The following is a 21,978-nucleotide window of genomic DNA, read 5'->3' on the forward strand; positions in this document are numbered from 1 at the left end:
ATCCTCAAAAATGATGAAAAACGGTGCGCTATAGTATGCCGTACGATATGGGCTATAGCCCACGGTCCAAAATGATGAGAAACGAGGATAACTTTTTTTTTCAAAATTTCAAAAAACATGGGCTATAACCCATCGTTTTTGTCATTTCGTCATTTTTTTCAAATCTTCAAAAATGATGAAAAACGGCGCGCTATAGTATGCCGTACGATATAGGCTATAGCCCATGGTCCAAAATGATGAGAAACGAGGCTAACTTTTTTTTTCAAAATTTCAAAAAACATGGGCTATAACCCATCGTTTTTGTCATTTCGTCATTTTTTTCAAATCTTCAAAAATGATGAAAAACGGCGCGCTATAGTATGCCGTACGATATGGGCTATAGCCCATGGTCCAAAATGATGAGAAACGAGGATAACTTTTTTTTTCAAAATTTCAAAAAACATGGGCTATAACCCATCGTTTTTGTCATTTCGTCATTTTTTTCAAATCCTCAAAAATGATGAAAAACGGCGCGCTATAGTATGCCGTATGATATAGGCTATAGCCCATGGTCCAAAATGATGAGAAACGAGGCTAACTTTTTTTTTCAAAATTTCAAAAAACATGGGCTATAACCCATCGTTTTTGTCATTTCGTCATTTTTTCAAATCCTCAAACATGATGAAAAACGGCGCGCTATAGTATGCCGTACGATATGGGCTATAGCCCACGGTCCAAAATGATGAGAAACGAAGATAACTTTTTTTTTCAAAATTTCAAAAAACATGGGCTATAACCCATCGTTTTTGTCATTTCGTCATTTTTTTCAAATCTTCAAACATGATGAAAAACGGCGCGCTATAGTATGCCGTATGATATGGGCTATAGCCCACGGTCCAAAATGATGAGAAACGAGGCTAACTTTTTTTTTCAAAATTTCAAAAAACATGGGCTATAACCCATCGTTTTTGTCAAATTGCGGAATTGCGGAAATTGCGGAAATGGTAATTGCGGAATTTGCGGAAATTGGAAATTGCGGAAATTGGAAATTGCGAAAGCGGAAATTGCGGAAATTGAAAATTGCGGAAATTGGAAATTGCTGAAATTGCGGAAATTGGAAATTGCGGAAATTTTGGACCGTGGGCTACGTGACAACGTTCAAAACCCACGTCTGCTCCGCAGCTGGCGTACGCTGTTTTTCTGTCTTACACAAGCGGAGCAGCATTGTCTGAACTGCTGACACGCTGTCACAGGCATCTAAACATATGTTTTCGCTCCTAAAATGTTAATATAAAACGGTATGTGTATTTTAAAAAAAAAGGGAGAGATTTCCAACTTTACAAGTAATTAAAATCGCGCAATTAAAAACAATATAACATGTTTACAATGTATTAGTTTGTGCTTAATCAAACAGTGATTTACTGGCCTTGTTATGCAAGCCACTTGTGAGATGATTTTGGAGCGCATGCGGTGGGAAAAAAAAGGCATAAATGGATGCCTTTATTTCCAAGTGACAATGACAAGCATACAGCTTGCCTATTTGTAGTAAGTACTAGCAGCCTATAGGCGTAAGGGGCTTAATCATACACCATTTAAATAAGTGCTTAGACAGGTGTTGACAGTTTTGACAGTTCAGATAAAAGCGAGATCATTTTCGGGGCTCGGGAGGACGGGACCGCGCGGCGTGCGTCGCCAACACATACCAGCACACATGCAAGCGGCAAGCCTTCATCCATATGTTTATGATTCGTTCATCAATGATCAAATCAGAAATCACTACATAAACGTTGATTATGACTGCCTTGACGACATGATAGCCTCTCTCATGCTGCATGAGAGAGCTAGGCTATCATGTCGGCAGTCACCTACATGACTTTAATATCACAGCAGTGTGCAGTCTTCGCCGTGCACTGCGCACGAATGGGTAAAATTAATATAGGCCAGCCTACAAACTAATTCCATTCATGGCGATGCGATGTCGATGTGTCATGTATATGCGTGCATGCGTGGACATGCAAGGCAAGCGAGGTGAGAGGGAAACAGACAGGCCTACAACTTTATTTAATTCATGCAGGTGTTCGTTCTTTGCGTGTGCGTCTCTGTGTGTGTGTGTGTGTGTGTGTGTGTCAAGAGTGTGGGCAGCAAGGCACGGGAGAAACGTATTTTTTCCTGTAACCCTGGTTACCAAACTTACCAGCCGTCGTATTGCAATTGTTCATGTCGCAAAAACGAGGGCGAGGCTTGATTTCATAGGGCGTGCCAGATAGATTTCAGCCGTCACATTTATTAACGTCAGAACGAAATTAAGGAAGGATCAGCTGTTTGCGATCACTTTATAAATGCCGTGGCGACGTGGGTGTACTACGAAACCTGCACTCGAATCTGTGGCAGATTTTACACTCGATTGATAAATGAGGGCCCAAGTCTTTACCACGGACACATTTGTCCGTGTATAGACATGTTGGTGACACCTGATGCCAAAGCAGTTGTAAGAGAACTTTTCTTGATGCTGCTGCCTCAACCTTCACATAAAAAAACCTTTACAACGGGTATTCCCACACATTTATATCAAAACTTTTATTGTTCCAATTCCGTGAAACGATCAAACATAACATGAAATGCTATTTCTGTCCTCGATAACATGCTCCTGAATTGTCTCATTCAGGACATGATGACTTTTGGTTTTGATTGGACCTTTTATTTCTGTACCGTAAGTATTTGTATGCGAGTAAACAATTTGCAGTAACAGAGGTTTTGGCACTATTAATACAGAATGATTTTGATAGGCCTACATCAAAAAATAAAGAAAGTGAAAAGAAAAAAGAAATTAATTAGGTGGACAATGTGAAATTAAACTTTCTTTCATTCATAAAAAGTTTTCAACCATGTACAGTCTGTACTGTTTTAACCCCAGGCTGTTCACATCAGAGTCAACAGGATTCATCGAGTTCATTCACAATACTGATCACCTTTGAACCTCGACCTCGTCACGTGGTCCTGTAGGTGCTGCCTATGACACCAACGCCATCACGTGGTCCTGTAGGCGGAGCCTATGACACGCTGTCAGATCTTCTAGATTTAGAAGAATCAGTTCCATGAAAAAACGGAGGCCAACGGTGTCAGATCTTCTAGATTTAGAAGAATCAGTTCCATGACAGAACGGAGGCCGACGATGTATTCTCATCACATCATATCTGTCTGCACAGACAGGAAGCGCAGAGGTTCCCAAACCTGGTCCCACAGGAACCTATATCACCCCTCAAAAAATGACTTGTTTTATATCAATTACACACCCCAAAAATGTACTTGTTTTATATCAATTACACCCCCCATGAAGCCTTGAATGTTTTTAGCTATTGTCGCATCCCTAAGCCAATAATTGGATGATCGGCAGGAGGCTCCGGTAGGAGTTTACTGAACCTCACCCACGGTGAAGGAAAAATAGATTGTGACCATAATTATGCTAAGATTTCATGGAGGGACTTAAAAGTGTGACTCTTGAGGGCACATTCACACTATGGTGTGAATGGGTGCACACTCGGGACCACTTGGCAGATGTTGTGGTTAGTGTGAAAGCGTTGAATGAAATGTACTCTGATACGGATCGCTGCAATGTGGAAGCATTGAATACAGTTGAATGAAGTGTACTCGGATACGGATCACTGCAATGTGAAAGCATTGAATGCAGTTGAATGAAGTGTACTCGGATACGGATCACTGCAATGTGAAAGCATTGAATGCAGTTGAATGAAGTGTACTCGGGTGAGGAAGAATCAAGGCCAATGTGAATCATGGACGTTATGAAATATGACCTCAGCTCGGATTTGGGAACAGTTTGAATCAAACGGACTCAGAGGGCTGTATTTTGTGTGTCTTAAGTACCAGGTCTTATTCCCTAACTTGAGTAGACTAAAGACCTGGAGGCGTGATCAATGCTCTTTGGCCACTCAGAATAGCCAAATGGCATTGATCACGCCTCCAGGTCTTTAGTTTACTCAAGTTAGGGAATAAGACCTGGTACTTAAGACACGCAAAATACAGCCCAGAGTCTCCTGTTGACCGATTACCACACATCAAATTATTGTTTTAGGAATGCAAAAATATATAAAATAAGGTGTGTAAGTTAAGTAATTGTTTTGGGGTAACTATCCCATTGAGTTTGGCTCGTTTTCTAGCCACCTGTTAAGAGGATTCGATCTTCATGGTATCCCAGGTTCAACTCAATAGACGACTAGACAGATAATTAAGCAATATTCTACGAGAGGGTGTGGTTTAACGTGATTATTGCCACGACAGTGATGTTGTCAGGAATGAGACGTAGTCGAGTTCTGCAAGCATCACTGAAGTGGCAATAATCACATTAAACCCCACCCCTGAGTGTAATATTGCAATTATACAACGGTTACCCTTAAAACGAAGAAAATCGCTGAAAAAAACATTTCTTTAATGACCGATGTAGTCACTATGACCACGAATGTCCCAAGAAACTAGCTAGCCTAGTCACCGAGTTTGCTAACACTCTGCGAAAACAGAGCAGCTGCATTCTTTGTTTTGATTAGGTGTGGTGCGGTGCTTGTTTGATCCACGGCTAGAAGGCTGTTTCAACCAATCAGATTGCTTCCTCAAAACGACCCGTTCAGGACGGACGTTTTTAACTGAAATATTTGCTTCTGGAGGCATCCCAGGAACAACATATTTTTCAGATGGGGGTCGGCGGCCAATTACATATTTTGTGGGTCCTTGACATGAAAATGTTTGAGAACCACTGACAGAAACATGGGTTGTTCAGAAAACTGTCAGGATTTAAAAGGCATTTGTAGAATCTGTTCTCAGGTCTAACAATGGGTTAAATCTACATCATATCGCTGGTTCAACTCAATAAACGTCTAGACTGACCGATAATGATGCTTGTGCAGTATTACTTCCCCGAGGACTAGTGCCTTGTCCAATCACAGCTCTTGTTTGAGCGCCCCGTTGTCCAATCACAGCTCTTGTTTGAGCGCCCCGGCTCTGTTCCCCTCCAGGTCCGGTTTCTTGCCCTCCGACTTCTTCTTGCCCAGTTTCTTCTTCTTGAAAGCATTAGACTCGGCGCCATCTTTGGAGTTTTTCTTAGCGGCCTTCCCGGGGAACACCTGACCCTCCACGGTGACCTCGGCGCAGCGATCCTGTGCCACCAGGAAGTCCTTGACCTCCCACGCCATGCTGCCGTCACGCAGCATGAAGATGGCCCTGTTGGAGCCCACCACGAACCTGGAGAGAGAGGAGAGCAAATAATTTATACTGGAGAGGAGAGGAACACAACACCGGCACTGAACTCCCTGTGGGGGTGTCGAACGCGTGTGTCGGATTTGAAGTCGGTGGTGCGAACGGTTCTCGAGTTACATGGATTATAGCCGTACACACGTACGTACGTACGTACAGACAGACGTAAAGAGACATGGTTCAGATAGATGATATAGAGGGATATTTTGGCTGATTACTGGGTGGAGACCACTCCCCCCTCTAGCGGTGGTGAACTGTCAAAAACTTCAGAGGGATCTGTCTAAGGCTCAAAGCTGTAGGCATAGCATAACAAGCAATGGAGCTAACATAACCACACATAGAACTACCTCCAATAGTCTACTGCTATTGTGGACTGTTTTTACTTTTACTATCTGGATATAATGTCGAGGACAGGAGCACATTGTGCCATGCATGGCTGTAAAGTGTAATAATAGTTACAAAATGCTCAACGAGTGATGCTGATTTTCAGCAGAGCGAGGCTCTTGTTCTGTAAATATTATATATTTATATATACTCTAGGCCAGGGATGTCAAACTCAAATACACGGTGGGCCAAAATAAAGAAATTGGTAGAAGTCAAGGGCCGGACTGTGTTTCAACACACAAATAGCAAAAAAGTAAATGCATTTAAAACTGAAAATGCATTATTATTAAGCTCAGTTTCCTGTTCTATGATCCTCACAAAGCAGGACTTGTAGTATTATGGTGGTCCTTGCAATATACCAGAGGGCCCGTTCTAATACTAATTAAATATCATCCCGTGGGGCCAAAGATAGTTCATTCACGGGCCTGATTTGGCCCCCGGGCCTTGAGTTTGACATGTATGCTCTAGGCCTACTATCTACAGTTAATTAAGCAATAAGCCACGAGAGGTCTCAGGTTACCGGGTATTTTACACTGGCTGGGGGCATAGGAAGACCCGAGGCGCAGCCGAGGGTCTTCTACCCCGCAGCCAGTGTAAAATACCCGGTAAGCTGGGGCCTCGAGTGGCTTATTGCTTTTCTAAAACGGTTACAAACATATGTACCATATTAACCTAATAAAACTATTTAATTCACAAAAGTAGCTACGCTTTGCGCTACCAGAGCGAGCCACATAACTTCCTTGTTGTGCTCGGCAAGTAGACTATGTGACGGGAGAATAGCGCTTGATGTTTTTACGGGGCTGCCTGGAGCCACACATTCACAGTCATTATGAGCCGGGCGGTGCTTAGACGCCCGCACGGCATGTGTTTGTAATTCAATCAAGCGCTCTCCTTCCCCAGTTCAGCTACAAGGCTGCAAGATGATACAAAGTGATTGAAGGAGTGGGTTATCGGTGAAATTTACACCGGTCACGTGATGGTAACCAGCCAATCAGAATGAAGTATTGGGACTACCCGTTTTAGAATACTATTTAACCACCCTTAACATGTTAAACTGTGATCGAGATATGAGAGAAATCCCCAGAGAAAGAAGATAACCAGAAGGAGCAACAATAACGTCTTACAACTAGCAAGAATAATAATCCAGGTAACTGCAGCTATATGGCTAGTTAGTAAGGATGTGACGGTTTCCGGTTCAACCGGAACGATCCGGTTTCATCTAGTAAACCGGATTAATTTATTTAAACCGACCAAACCGTTTTTTTATGTTTGCCGACGGATGCGGTCGCAGGCTCGCAAGCTTGACTGCTGCTAGGCATTGCTGCATGTAACAGTGGCCACTGAGCCCAGCACACAAACGAGGTGTCACGTTTCAAACTAATGGGCTTGGGGTGGAGCTGGGGGGGAGCGCGCAGTGTTTGTTTCCAATAAAGTTGACCGAGTGAGTGTGACGAGTGTGAGCAGGAAATGGCATGATGGCGGATCAGTTGATGCTACCAAAGACAAAAACAAACCCAATATGGAATTTTTGGTTTTTGGTTTCGAAAAAGATGAGAAAGGTGGGCCGAAAGATTTAAATAATCCAACATGCAAGCACTGTCTTAAAAAGGTCCCGGCTAAATTGAGTAACACATCGAACCTCCATAATCACCTGCGCAAGAAGCATGCCTCCGTTGCTGCTGCTATGGGTCCTGCAGGACAAGGGGGCTCTAGTTCTACGGACTCTTCTTCTTCAACGACACAACTACAGCTAGCAGGGTCATTTTCCAGGGGTGTTCCATATGAACGCGACAGCCGCAGATGGAAGGACTGCACCGATAAAGTCACCAGGTTTATAGCGAAGGAAATTATTTCATTTAGAACCGTGGAAAAGCCGTGGAAAAGCTGTATACATAATACATTAACAATGTATTGTTTTGTTCATTTGCACACTGACTGAGTACAGTCAACTGTGAGTAGGCTAGGCCTACCGATTTATGCAGATTGCATTGAGATTTATTTTATTTTTTATTGTAGCCCATTGTTTGAGGACGTTTACAGTTTGTTGTTCTCTTGTTCATTTGCACTCACTGAGTACAGTGTAGGCTTACTAGGCTAGGCCTATAGCTGCTGATTTATGCAACAGGTATTGTTGAGAGACAGAGTACAGGTTTATATTTTATTGTATTAGTATTTGAGCCATTTTGAGGATGTTTACCGTTTGTTCAAGTCCATTTGCACTCAGATAAGTTTGAGAACGATTTTATTTTGTAATTTAATACAGTTTGTAAGTACAGTTTAAAACAAATGCTTAAATAATTGAGCCCAAGAAGGCAAGAAGCCATAGTTTTTGGCTTGTTTCCATCTGTACTGTGAGCATTGAAAAATAAACACAAATGTGTGAAATGTGTCACTCTGTTGTCCAAATTATGGTTCTTACACGCTATCCTTTTAACATGGGCCACAGGCACTGCTATGGAAAAAAACGAAAATGACTCAAGTGCGCCCTCCAGTGTCCAAAGTCGGTATATTGAATATTGTCCCGGTTTTGTCACATCCTTACTAGTTAGCCTGTAGCAATACCATCTATTTATGTTATTTATTATGTTATGTTATTTATTATGTTTGAGAAATACTCTGTTACAGTTACAAGTAAAAGTTATTTTCAACAGATTATAATTAAAATACCGTAACAACTCCTCACTGTACATCTGTTAATGTGCCTTGTTTCTCTCTTCCAGAACATGTTCCAATTGGACCAAAAGGAATATTTATGTCAATAAACTTTTTATTCACACTTCATTGACTAGTCCATGCATATGTTTAACTGTTGGGCGAGTTGCAGATGTTGTACTACATGTATATTGTGTTATTGAGGCATTGAACACAATCAGCACCGGGATTTCTTTCAAAATAGAAGCTTGGGGTGCCGGGAAGATATGGCCGGTTTTACTCTTTAAAGCCTCCCCCTCCATCCCGAACCAAACCCGGGAGACATATTATTGCTTGCTTAACTTGCTATCGTTACGATAAAATCGCTGAATAATCCCTCAAGTTCATATTTTGAAAGAGAGGCAGGTCAGAAGTCAGAAATTAAGAGCTTAGTATATCCATCTGGTCAAAACCACGGAGAGCTCCCTAGATTAGCAGATACGAGGCATTCTTTCAGATCCATATACAGGGAAGTGAATGACAACGCACATGCGCGAAGAACAAGGAGTATGGTGGCCTTGGAGGCCAACTAAAAAAAAAAAAGCAGAATATTTTTCTCTCGTTTGATATCAATGAAAATGCGCTATAGCAACCTGTCGGTTGGATTAGTTATGACACTCCCACACGTCGTACGGTCTAAATGGGTTAAGATGAAACGTATACATGATATATATAGTGGATATATTATGAACAAATAACTGATATCGAGTGCATATGTCATGTTTAATATAATATATATATAGTTTATACATTACCTCTGTATATCGTAGTTAGCGTTGAACAGGCTGCCCTGCCACAGGCTGGTCACCTCCTCCGTCTCCTTCTCGGTGGGCTCTCCAGACACCGTGGTGAACACCATGAGCGTTCGGCCCTTCTTGGACATCTTCAACAGGTCCTCGGGTCTGGACGGGTCCACCTTGGAGAAGTCGATGGGCGGAGGAGAGCGGCGGTGCTCCGGAAGGTCCCCTTCCTCGATGTCGTCGTCCTTCTGTCGAGTCAAAGATAGGGACGCAAAGGGACGCAGTTGAAGTTATTCATTCATTCCTTCATTCATTCGATCTTTGCATAAGCCTCGTGTGAACGCACCATGTGTGTACTGAGGATATCCTTTTGAGGGGCGCTCGCCCCTCCTTAATGTTTGTCTTTAGTTCAATGTTTGTTTTAAAAACGACATTGACAATGAAGGGAAAATTTACGTAATTTGTCCCCAAAACAAACATGAAATGCCATTAACAACAAAGAGAATTTAATGTTTGTGTTGACACCGTTTGTTTTACATCTCCTGGGGACCCCCACCACACGGTATCTCTGTCATTTCTCGTCCATTTCGGACGCGGGGCGGTTCGCCGGAACCGGGGCCGGCACCCTGGGCGCGTTCCTGCGGGTCTGGAAGTTCCGGGGACCCCCACACGGAGTTTCACCACTTACTTCACACGAGTGTGATTTTATATTTCACATGACGTGACCTGTCTATGATACATTAGTACAGTGGTACCCAAAGTGGGATCTGGGCCCAGGGGTCCTTGAGGGAGTTTCTGGGGGTCCCGAGCTAAATGATAGTTAGGAACCAAATGGACCCTTATGGGTCTATAACTCTGAGTGTACAAATGGAACCAACACTCTTAGAGTTAAATAAACATTGATTTTACAATATTGCAGGTCCCAGTCTCCCAGAGATAGAAATGTCATTAACACCCCATTCGCCCAGGACGAAGTTCACCGTCCTTTCAATTAGTAACACCCAGTGCCCAGGAAGAAGTTTTATCCAAAAGAAAAGGTTGAGAATCACTGCTACTCTGCTAGAGCTGTAAAAATCTTCTCTAATGGGGGTCCCTGGCATATATTTTCAAATGGGGGTCTGCAGAGCTAATTAGTGTCAATTCGGAGGTCCTGGTCCTTGACATGAAAAAGTTTGAGAACCACTGCATTAGTATATTTTTATTACATTCACAGAAAACCACCATAGAACATAAATTTACATTAATTACGATTAGTAATTAACTGTTACGTTTAACCGACTAATTTCTTTACGGCGATTAATCAATTAACATCCCTATTTTAAATGTAGTCAGTTAAATTAAGTCTTCTCAAATCTGTATGTAAATTACATCCTGCACAACATTTTACATTCATTCCCCTGGTGATGGTGAGTCTGGGAGATAGCTGCTCTGGGTCTAATGATCATTAGTGTCCTGATGAGAAATCATATGCCAAAAGAAGACAAATAAATAAAGTATGTTATGCATATTATGTATATGTATATATCTCTTGGAAATATATTATTTTTATGTGGCGTCATAATAATTAAACGTAATATTTGATATGGCCACAATTGACTATCAAATAAAAACATGGCACTTGTATGTATAAAAAAAGGGAAAAAAAGTACATACATGTTTTGCTTGGGGGTGGAGCAACTTGGATGTTATTCTGCTGTCTGACCGACAAATTAAAAATAAATTAAGTTTAGTTTGAATATTATGTTCAGTCCAGCAGTCATTTCAGGGGGTTACATGGGCAGCTTGTGGAAAAGTGGATGTACCATTTGACTAAAACACACATTTTATGGCAGAACGTTCAAAATAAATTGATTATGAACTCGATGACAATGACCCCACTAAGTCGCAGCATTGGTCGGCTGAGTAGCCTTGTAGCCTACCCTACTCCACATAACACATGCAGGCTGAGTAGCCTCCTAGCCTACCCTACTCCACCCAACACATGCAGGCTGAGTAGCCTCGTAGCCTACCCTACTCCACACAACCCATGAGTAGCCTCGTAGCCTACCCTACTCCACACAACCCATGAGTAGCCTTGTAGCCTACCCTACTCCACACAACCCATGAGTAGCCATGTAGCCTACCCTACTCCACAACCCACGAGTAGCCTTGTAGCCTAAGCCTACCCTATTCCACACAACACAACACATGCAGCTCCGCAACGCACTTTTAAAGTAGCTGTAAGCAATAATGACTGTAAACATTTTAATGACTTTGTGTCTGTCTGTCTGTCCCTGGCTGTGTCCGTCTGTCCGATCACGAAATAGTTTTCACAACCAAGTGCACAGCCTAACAAACACATACATATTAACTGTATATATGATGATTTCAGGTGTGACAGTACAGTACAGTACAGTACAGTACAGTACAGTACAGTACAGTACAGTACAGTACAGTACAGTACAGTACAGGGACCCCCTGTGGACCTCCACACGGTAACTCAGTTCTCAAACGTTTCAGACGTGGGGCAGCTCCCCGGAGTCGCCCTGGGTCCCTTGCGGGGACCCCCACACGGAGTTGCACCACTCACTTCACACGGATGTGATTTTTGGTATTTGGACAGTCAGCAAAGAGTAAAACGCTTAGGCTCTGTGACACATCTAGGGGCCGCATTTTACATTCATAGATTTTCCTAGAAGCTTCGGGGAAAAAAACCTGCGGAAATGACTAAACCAATCAGGAAGTAGACAGGCAAATTGACCAATGACAAAGCTTCTAGGAAAATCTTTGAATGCAGATTGTGGCCTCTAGATGTGTCACAGAGACTACATTTGTGGGGGGAGTGTTTCACCCATTGCTGGCTGTAAAAAATAATAATAGAAAAGGTAATTAAAAATTAAAATGTTGACATATTATTGCTTATAGCTACTTTAATGATGATGCTAGCCTTGGATCAAGACAAATGAAAGACATTTTTTATTGAGTCTGACTTTTACTTTTTATGATAGTCTTGATCCAAGGCTAATGCCACGGCCATGAGTCTGTGTGGGCAGGCCGTGCTGTGGAAAGTAAAGTAGTAGAAGTACTATACTTGAGCCACACCCACAACATCAGAGGGAGTTCAACAAACCATGTGCAACCCAGATTCGGCACAAACAAGGGACTAAATAAGTTTCACTCCTATGCCACCCAAATGTGGAAAGCCCTACCAACGGCCATTAAGACATGCAGATCCCATGAATCCTTCAACACTGCTCTCAAAGGGCACCTACGGACGGCTGCAATTCGATATTGTTGGCTCAGAAAACGTGTGTGTGTGTGTGTGTGTGTGTGTGTGTGTGTGTGTACGTACATACATACATACATACATACATAAAGCAACAAAAGCTGATTCTGACCGTTTATGATCAGGAAAACTCATGCGGTTTTATTTTTAATAAAAAATGTCAACGTTGTCTTGTTTTGACTAGTTTGTGTAGAAAGAAGATCCGATAGGTATGCCTACATAAAATAAATCCGAGTAAAAAAAAACGATCCGATTGGTCCAAATCTGTATACTCCTGAAGCGTATTATTGGAATGCCGTTGGATGTAAACAAACTTATTTGATCTTGTCCGCTTGTGGCTAAAAACCATACACAATAGACGTGTTTGAGAGAGACACTTTAAAAACCATACACAATGGACGTGTTTGAGATAAAAACCATACACAATGGACGTGTTTGAGATAAAAACCATACACAATGGACGTGTTTGAGAGAGACACTTTAGGAGAAATGTCTGGGACTGCTCGTCTGCAGCTGGGTGCATCTCAAACAGCATGGCGACTTCTTTACAAACGAAACCTCGCAAGATGTCCCCGAGAGAGTTGGGAACACCGCAGAACCGCTTCACTGTATATCTCCAACCAAAATAGTTACTTTATAAATCTATCAAAAGACGAAAATAAAACGGCATGAGTTTTCCTGATGTCATAAAGTAAACTGTCAGAATCAGCTTTTGTTGTGTTCTGTTCGCTTATGTGCTAAAGAGTGACTTTGAGAGCTGTTTCCCCATTACAATGGAAGTCAATGAGAGCCTATTTTTATTTATTTTTGAGTGGTGCAACCACTCCTACAACCAGCAATGTCTGTGTACACTGTACACCTATGTGGCTACCTATGTGCCCACCTATGGCCATGAGCACGAGTATATGACTATAGGGTACCAGTAGGGGGCGCCAGAAACAGAGAGATAGTGCTGCAATGTTGACTGCTAATGAGAGAGAGAGAGAGAGAGAGAGAGAGAGAGAGAGAGAGAGGTGGGGGGGAGGGGAGCTGCACCACTCAGTTCACACGGGTGTGATTTTTTATTGAGTGGTGCCAGTCCAAGGAACAGCAATGTCCGTGTTCATATACCTATGTGGCCATGAGCACCAGTATGACTATGAGTACCAGTAGGGGCACTGTTGTGCCAGAAAAAGAGAGAGAGATAGTATTAGTGCTGCACTGTTGCCTGTTAATGAGAGAGAGAGAGAGAGAGAGAGAGAGAGAGAGAGAGAGAGAGAGAGAGAGAGAGAGGAGAGGAGGGGGGGGCTTGCACCACTCAGTTCACACGGGTGTGATTTTTTTATTTACTATTAAACTGCACAACGGAGCGAAATAATTCATGGAATTATAGTTTCCATGAATGAATTCTAGTTTGCTCATAACAAGGTAAGAAAACAAACCCTCTTTCTAAGGTCCACACTGAAAGGAGAGATGCTTGTACATAATTATGTCACCGACCAACATTACTGTCTGTGTGATGCTCCATGCTGGAACTTACTTATCCACTTGCTGTTAAAACAAAAGGTCAAATGCAATGATGTGACATGATATACAAGCACCTCTCCTTTCAGTGGCATCACGCCATCTGCTGGGCCATTTTGCTCCATGGAAGGAAAGAAACATGCAATGGGTCTTGACTTATGCAGCCAACACTTCCGCGTTCAGCTTCCTTGGTCTCAACTGTGCATGTTTCTTTCCTTACATGGAGCAACATGGTGTCACCCGTACGGTCTTCGCGTCTCGTCCTCTTTAGACAGTCCTTGGTCTCAACTGAGCATGTTTCTTTCCTTCCAGGGAGCAACATGGAGTCCACCATACGGTCTTCGCTTCTCGTCCTCTTTAAATAGTCCAGGAAGTAAGTGAGTCCAGTGTCCATGACATCAGACACTGGGCTCACTGCTAAAACATAACATATCTTAAACCACATATTACACACATAAAGACCCCAGGAAAGTGGTCTAAATCTTCTAAACGTCAATAACATTTTTTTGTTGCAAATAGGATAAAGTGTCCCATTAATGACGAGCCTTTAATTGGCCAGCCTAATTATCATAACAAACCTTTAGCAACACTAAAGCTTTGTTATGATATTAGCCTGACTGTTATCTTAGCTCAGTGGTTCCCAAAGTGGGGGTCCGGGGACCCATAGGGGTCCTTGAGAGAGTTCCAGGGGGTCCCCAGCTAAATGACAGTCATGGGTATGTAACTCAGAGAGTTAAATTAACATTGATTTTACACAATAAATTGGGGGTTTCAGAGATAGAACTGCCATTAAATGGGTCCGTAGGCTAATGCGTGTCAAACTGGGGGTCCTTGAAATTAAACTGGTATAGGGGTCCCTGGCATACCTTTTCAAATGGAGGTCCACGGGGCTAATTAGTGTCAATTTGGGGGTCCTTGACATAAAAGTTTGAACCAGTGTTTTAGTTTAGGCTTTAACAGTCAAACAGTGTTACTGAAATGGATTGATTGTTAGATCAATAAATTAAGTGTTTTTACACCAACCTCCCATTCCTCCAGGAGCATCGCCATGTCCGCGTCATTATAGTCTCGAATATCCTTTTTCTTCCGGCCTTTGTCTTTGTGTTCTGCCGCTGAAACCAAACATAAACAATAAAGAACACAGAGAGAGAGAAGCAGGAACGACCACCTGAAGGCAGACGCCATGATGCTTACAGGGGTTGCCAGGCCGGACGAGTTTAGGGAGATAAATAAGCAACCAGGTCCAGAAAAAACAAATTCAAACAAGCCCAATATATTAAAGAAACTATATTAATAATTAATCAGACATACAGTATGCACTAAACCTCAAATATATGCTATACAGTATATAGGTTTAAAGTGCCATTACAATACATCGGCTATTTGGAAATAGCACAAGATCTTGAGAAATAAAAATATTTGGAAGATTCTCAAATCTGGTACCATATATTAGGGCGCGTGCATGCATCCGCCTGGGTGACAGCAGACTGCTGGGCAAGCGCTGGCGCTTTGGCATGGGTGCAGGGCCGGCACGTCTAGAGTTTGAATGGACAGGTATCAGTCAAAAAGGAGACATCGAAGAGGAAGGGATGGATGGGGAAGGATCAAAATGGAAACAAGTCAGCTCCATATGGGAGACCTAAGGCGGGTTTGAGATCAGATAGAGTAGAGTTATCTTCTGCCCCTGCAAGGGAATTTATGTTTTTATAAACTATTGTAAAACATAGATTGGTTACGTAACCAACAACAGCCAATTAGCTACTACAAACGTTATGCAAAGCTCGGCCAATCACAGTGGAAGTTAGATTACTCCGGAATAAATTAGCTACTACAAACGTTATGCAAAGCTCGGCCAATCACAGTGGAAGTTAGATTACTCCGGAATAAATTAGCTACTACAAACGTTATGCAAAGCTCGACCAATCAAAGCGGAAGTTAGATTACTCCGTAATAGTCTGTTTGCCCAAAGGGCAACCAGAGTCTGTACATAGTCTGTTTGCCCAAAGGGCAACCAGACTATAGTTATAAACGATTATAAAACATAGACTGATTACCAACAACAGCCAATTAGCTGCTACAAACGTTCAGCCAGCTCGGCCAATCACAGCGGAAGTTCGATTATTCAATTACACCGGAGGAAAAAAAATGTCACAATAACATGCCCTTTGGGCAACCACACTAACTAACCAACTTGCGCTTTGCACACAAGTTGGCCATGAATGGCCTACTTGTGTGCAAGCAGAGCACGCAACTTATCTCTGACTCTTGTCAACTTATTGTCCCTCCCTCTATAAATATAACAAATAAAGATGAAACCCATAAGCGTCAAAGTGGTTGGTCTCGTTCTCCAGGGGCATTGGCTAGGATGACCATTGCACAGTGATTGACCATTCTGTTTGGTGCTCAGGGCCACCGCCAACTACTGCGTTATAAGCAGACCCCAATCAAGTTATTGAAAAATCTGACATAATAGTTAAAGGTTTTATGACATTCATTTTTATTTATTTTTGTTTTTGTTTTAGGTTTTATGACCTCAATTACACCCAAAAAACCTGAACTTTGAACATTCAGTGGATTTTCTGTGGTCTGAAGTTTTCTTTGGGGTTTGGAAGCCTTTTGAGCTACAATGAAAACAGGCAACACAGTGAAAACAGTGACATCTGCTGGCAAATCCCATTGACATATGGTATTTGTAGGCTCTTACATCACAAACTGCCGGCAAATCAGAGCACCATGTTTGAGCCAGAAAATCCCAGATCACAGAAAATCTACTGAATGTTAAAAGTTCATGTTTTTTGGGTGCAATTGAGATTAGAAAACCTAAAAAAAAAATAAGAACAATTTCAAAACATTTTTTTTTATGTCACAATCCCTTTAATATATAGGCCTACTATAAACTTAAATTGGTTACATCATCCACATACGTCTTTTAAAAAAAAATTTTTTTCTCATAAACACACATAGTTACGTCATATGAAAAATACGCACGCAGCGCCCTGATTGGCCGAGGGTGTCACTGACGTATGCGCGCAGCTCCCTGATTGGCCCAGGGTGTCAACGACATACGCAGCCGAAAACAGTAGTACTTGCGCACGCTCTGCTCGCACAAGTAATCATAACGCAACCAGCAACTACCAACATTTGCAAGTATAACTTTACAGAAAAACAAGCCAAAGGTCGCTTATAATAAGCGCACATGGCAACCCAGCATGCTAACAGCTGGAGCAAGACGATTGGCTCACAGCGCAGTTCAGCGTCACGAGACCGTGGTTCTCAACCAGTGGTCCGGGGACCACCAGGGGTCCTTGAGGGGAGTTCCAGGGGGTCCCCAGCTTAAATGATAGTTGGAACCAAATGGGCCCTTGTGGATCCAACTCTCCGAGAGTGTAGGCTACATTTGGAACCAAATGGACCCTCATGGGTCCGTAACTCAGAGAGTGTACATTTGGAACCAAATGGACCCTTTCTTAATGGGTCTGTATGGTGCAGTGGTTCTAAAACCAGTGGTCCGGGGAACATCCAGTGGTCCTTGAGGGGAGTTCCAGGGGGTCCCCAGATTAAATGATAGTTTGGAACCAAATGGACCCTTATTAGATCGTTAACTCATGAGAGTGTAATATAAAACCAAATGGACCCAATTATTTACACATTTTACAAATCCAGCACAAAATTAAAATAAATATTCCTGTTTTCATCAAATAGTTATTTTTTATGATTCATATTTGTTATTGTTTTTCAATAAACAGTAGCAACAATGTAGAAACAAATAAAGCAGAAAAGAAAGAAAGAGTATGACAAAAGTGAACAAAAAACAAATAATACAAAGAAATTCTATTAAAGACAAAGTGAATCTACAGCATTACTATGGCACGTTTACGAGCACAAAGTGTGGTCAAAGCCACAAGTCTTCATGCATAATCATTTAAGCTTTATTGGCATGAAAACACATATATGTTTACATTGCCAAAGCAAATGTAAAGCAAAATATAATAAAAACTGAAAATGGGGAAAGTATATAGTTGGAGGGTATACAGCACTTTGTAAACAGAGCTATGTCACATTGCATCATTATGTTATACGAAGTATTAAGCTTTATTTAAACAAAAATTGCTGATTTTTTTTCTCAGAACTATAACTTTTTTAAATAGTATACAGAAACTCAGACTTAAAGGGCCACTTCACCCCTTTTGCAACCAGATCTTATTGTATTGATGTTTGGGAGACAAGAAACCTGGAGTTTTTATGTGGGTAATACATGTGTTTTAAGATATTTCAGTATTTAAAAGTGTCCATATGGGCTCTATGATGTCATGGACACTGGGCTCACTTATTTCCTGGACTACATGTTGTCTCAGTAAGACAGCCCCCCCCTATAGAGACACACGGGGACGACGAATTTCACGCTCCCAAATGAGACAGCGGCCCCACTTCTGGTCCGTTAGAACGGTGTACTGCAGGCAAGCCCATATAAGTCAATTGAAATTCAACCGTACTTACTTAGCCTACTTTTAAAATAATACAAAATTAGACAAAAATATGTTTCCACATATATTGTTCTTTTCTCTATAGAGCGTCGCAGTCCCACCCCCTTTCAGAACGACGAGTGGCCCAGGAAATGAATCCCAATGCATTTTTCCCATAGGCTTTTCTTAAAGTATTTATTTAAAGACGGTTACGCCGCGGACAAAGCCAACTCGGATCGACAATGAACACAATATTTTGGGCCGATCAAATCATTAAAGAAGAAAATAAAGGCAGGAGCTCGCTATTTGTTTTGTTTTTCTTCTTATAAATTATTTGATCGGCCCAAAACATTGTGTTCATTGTCATGATTTGGCACGATCCGAGTTGGCTTTGTCCGCAGCATAACCGTCTTTAAATAAATACTTTAAGAAAAGCCTATGAGAAAAATGCATTGGGATTCATTTCCTGGGCCACTCGTCGTTCTGAAAGGGGGAGGGACTGCGACGCTCTATAGACGATGTATTTCACATTTAATTTACCACATGAATGAATTACCCATAATGTTAACAGAGCAGAGGGGAGACGGCCGAGACTGCAGACAGAGAACCTGATGCTTTTAAGGGACATCACTGCCTTTGCGAGGCTACGAGCGCCGAATTTGAACAGTGGAATTCTCAATAATAAATCCCGATCCCAACTGACTTTGTTCATTCATGTCTATATATTGAACAGTCATGGGCTTGTTAAGGTCGGCTCTAAAGTAGAAATAACACGTTTCCAACGAAAACTTCCAGGGAAACTAATCTGCCCAACAAACTGAGGACTGAGTCAAACAAACAATATGCCCTGTGTGGCCTGCATGCTCGGGTGTGGCCCAGGTGGAAGAGAAATAACCACTGGCAAGGTGGCTCTTTTATAGTGATTGGAGCCGGAGGCACTGGCCAGCTGCCTCCAATCCTTGATTGCCACCACTCTCCAACCAGGTCCCATCACACTGAAATACAGATTAGTATTAGTAAAGCACACACATAAACCCTGACATAGGCCATGGGGCCGTCACAGGCTTATATATGCTCTACTACCGTGGAGCTCCGACGGTGTGTTTTACCGTTGTCAACTTGTTGTAGGCTATAAACTATAATTAACTTGACTGAATAGTTGGGAAAATAACCCAGCTAAATGGAGTTATGGAGCAGTGGCATATCCTGACATTTTCAACTACCTAGTGAATTCTCCAGATGAGTATTAATAATTAGTCTTGCAAGATGCTGTTTAGATAATTTTCCACAAATACATAGCATATAAAACGAAACACAACAAATATATCTGGGTATTGAAAACCTCAAGGGATGCGACCGTGATGTACATACTGTGTGACCCCTTTAACTTGAGATTTACAATGCTAGCACTTTTGAATCTCTGATGCAGTATATTATAGTAGGCTACATTGTAGGTTGTATATTCAGATGGCAGGTATGTGACATTGAAAGGGACAAATCAAACATATGGGAAACTTTATTAGAACACAAAACAAATCACTACAGTCTCAGTGAAATTAGAAGATTGATTGATTGATTGATTGAATGATTGATTGATTTAAATATTTATTAACAGTTTGCAGAATTACAGTACATTTCCAGCACAACTCAATACAAAGACTGTTAACTGTGAGTGGACGACCCAATAAAGCATTACACTTGTTTACAAGAGGGTCCACCTTGTTCAATTCATCAAAACATTTAGAGACGTACATCATGGAGCCCATGGATGGACACTAAAATATCTAAAAACACATATTACCTACATAAAAACCACAGGAAAGTGTTTCTTGTCTCCCAAACATCATTGAAATAAGAGCTGGCTGCAAAAGGGGTGAAGTGGCCCTTTAAGATTCATGACACACAGATTACTACAGGGAGTAAAGCCCTCCCACACCGCTAGCGGATTGGCTCCCTCCCATTCTTCACTCTCCCACATATACCTCTGCTGATTGGACGGTGACCACGACGTCATGTGCTCAACAGTCTGTGGAGTCAGATTTCTCCAGCCGGAGAAAAGCCTATGTTTGAGGGTCAACGGTAGGGCGCCTGAAGTGAGGGGCGCTCGTATCATCATATTATATCATCTCATTCTGGCCAATGACAATTTGCGTCCTCATTTTTCCGTCTTCAATTTTCTTCCCGCGCTCACTTTTATCTTCAATACCTATATTACCTATTGTATGTCTTGATGAATTAAACAAGGTGGACCCTGTTGTAAACAAGTGTAATGCTTAATTGGGTCGTCCACTCACAGTTAACAGTCTTTGTACTCAGTATTGAGTTTGTGCTTGAAATGTACTGTAATTCTGCAAACTGTTAATACATTTTTCAATCAATCAATCAATCAATCAATCAATAAATCAATCAATCAATCAATCAATCAATCAATACTTTGCTCAGCCAATCAAATCATTGCTATGGGGTGATCAGCCAATCACAAGCCAATGTGATTCACAAACCGGGAAAGCTGGGAATAGGAGGGGCTCAGAAACAGTGATATGTCGTTTTACCCTCTAAGACCTAGCGTTGCTTTTTAGCAACAATTTTATTTTAATTATTACTAATATTACTTACTTTTTTTTTTCTGTTCTTTTTTCACCTAAACGTCATCAGTGATGTTCATTGCAATGCCATTTCAATGCCATTAGTCATGATATTTGCATATAAACACCCCCCACAGAGGCTGAAATTCACACAAATAAAAAATGTTTGGACTCTGTGCAATTTTGAACATTTTTTAACCTAAGACTTTTGACCTTTACCCTAATAAAAGTAGGTAAAATAATTGTAATATATGTTTTTTTGTGATCATTAGAATGTCTAGAACATGTTTTATTCATTATTGTGAAAGATATCCCCCAAATGTAAATTATTAATTTATTATATTATTATATAATTATTAATTATTATATAATTAGTATAACATTTTCATCAAACTTTATTTTTTTATTTTTTTTAACATCTTAGTCTTAGTCCTAGTAAGTAGTAGTAAGGTTGAAATCTATTTTTTGCAAGTAGAAATTAATGCGGGTGTTAGAGGGTTAAGGTATAATGAACATTATGATAGGGGGAAAAGAGAATGAGTGAAGCCGCTACAGCCTACAGTCTACAGGCCGGTTTCAGAGAGTACTTTAAATGGATAGTTCAGAATCCGAGTCCCTTGGAGTTCTGCTCTGGTTTTGGTGACATTTTAAATAGTTCCAGTCATTTTGTGGGTGGCACTGCATGGGGCCATGCATTAAAAGTTAATTAATTCACAAAACTAGAGTCATTTGTATTGTTGACCTACTGTATTTGACCTATTTCTTTACCTCTCTTCACACAGAAAGTTTATGTCCATACTACGCCCACAAAATAGTTCCATGTGAAAGCTGGGGGTGAAACTAAAAGCCTAATATTTTAGAAATAGTTCAACAATACAAATGACGTTAGTTCTGTTCATTTACTTTTAATGTGTGGCCCCAGTGCCCCCCACAAAATGACCGGAACTGCTTAACCAGAGCAGAATTCCCACCACGGAACTCGGGCAATCAATCAATACAGTTGCAACGAGTGACATAGAGTCTGTGGGGGCCGGAGGGCCAGGGCCCCCATGAGGATTTTCGGGGAATTGCACCCAACCGCACTGAAGACAGTCAAGACACTGTCC

At 41.5% G+C, this 21,978-nt stretch overlaps 1 protein-coding gene across 1 annotated transcript; it reads right to left on the reverse strand.

Moving 5' to 3' along the window:
* Window positions 1–2,537: 2,537 nt before the first annotated feature.
* Window positions 2,538–15,009, reverse strand: mesd (mesoderm development LRP chaperone; the record flags this gene model as incomplete). Its single annotated transcript, XM_080759962.1, has 3 exons — window positions 2,538–5,229; window positions 9,072–9,304; window positions 14,848–15,009. 3 exons carry the CDS (start codon window positions 15,007–15,009, stop codon window positions 4,962–4,964), a joined length of 663 nt encoding a protein of 220 aa, XP_080616088.1. The 3' UTR covers window positions 2,538–4,961.
* Window positions 15,010–21,978: the final 6,969 nt, after the last annotated feature.

This window comes from Protomyctophum bolini (genome assembly GCF_963924005.1).
Source record: "Protomyctophum bolini genome assembly, chromosome: 1".
Taxonomy (NCBI): Eukaryota; Metazoa; Chordata; class Actinopteri; order Myctophiformes; family Myctophidae; genus Protomyctophum; species Protomyctophum bolini.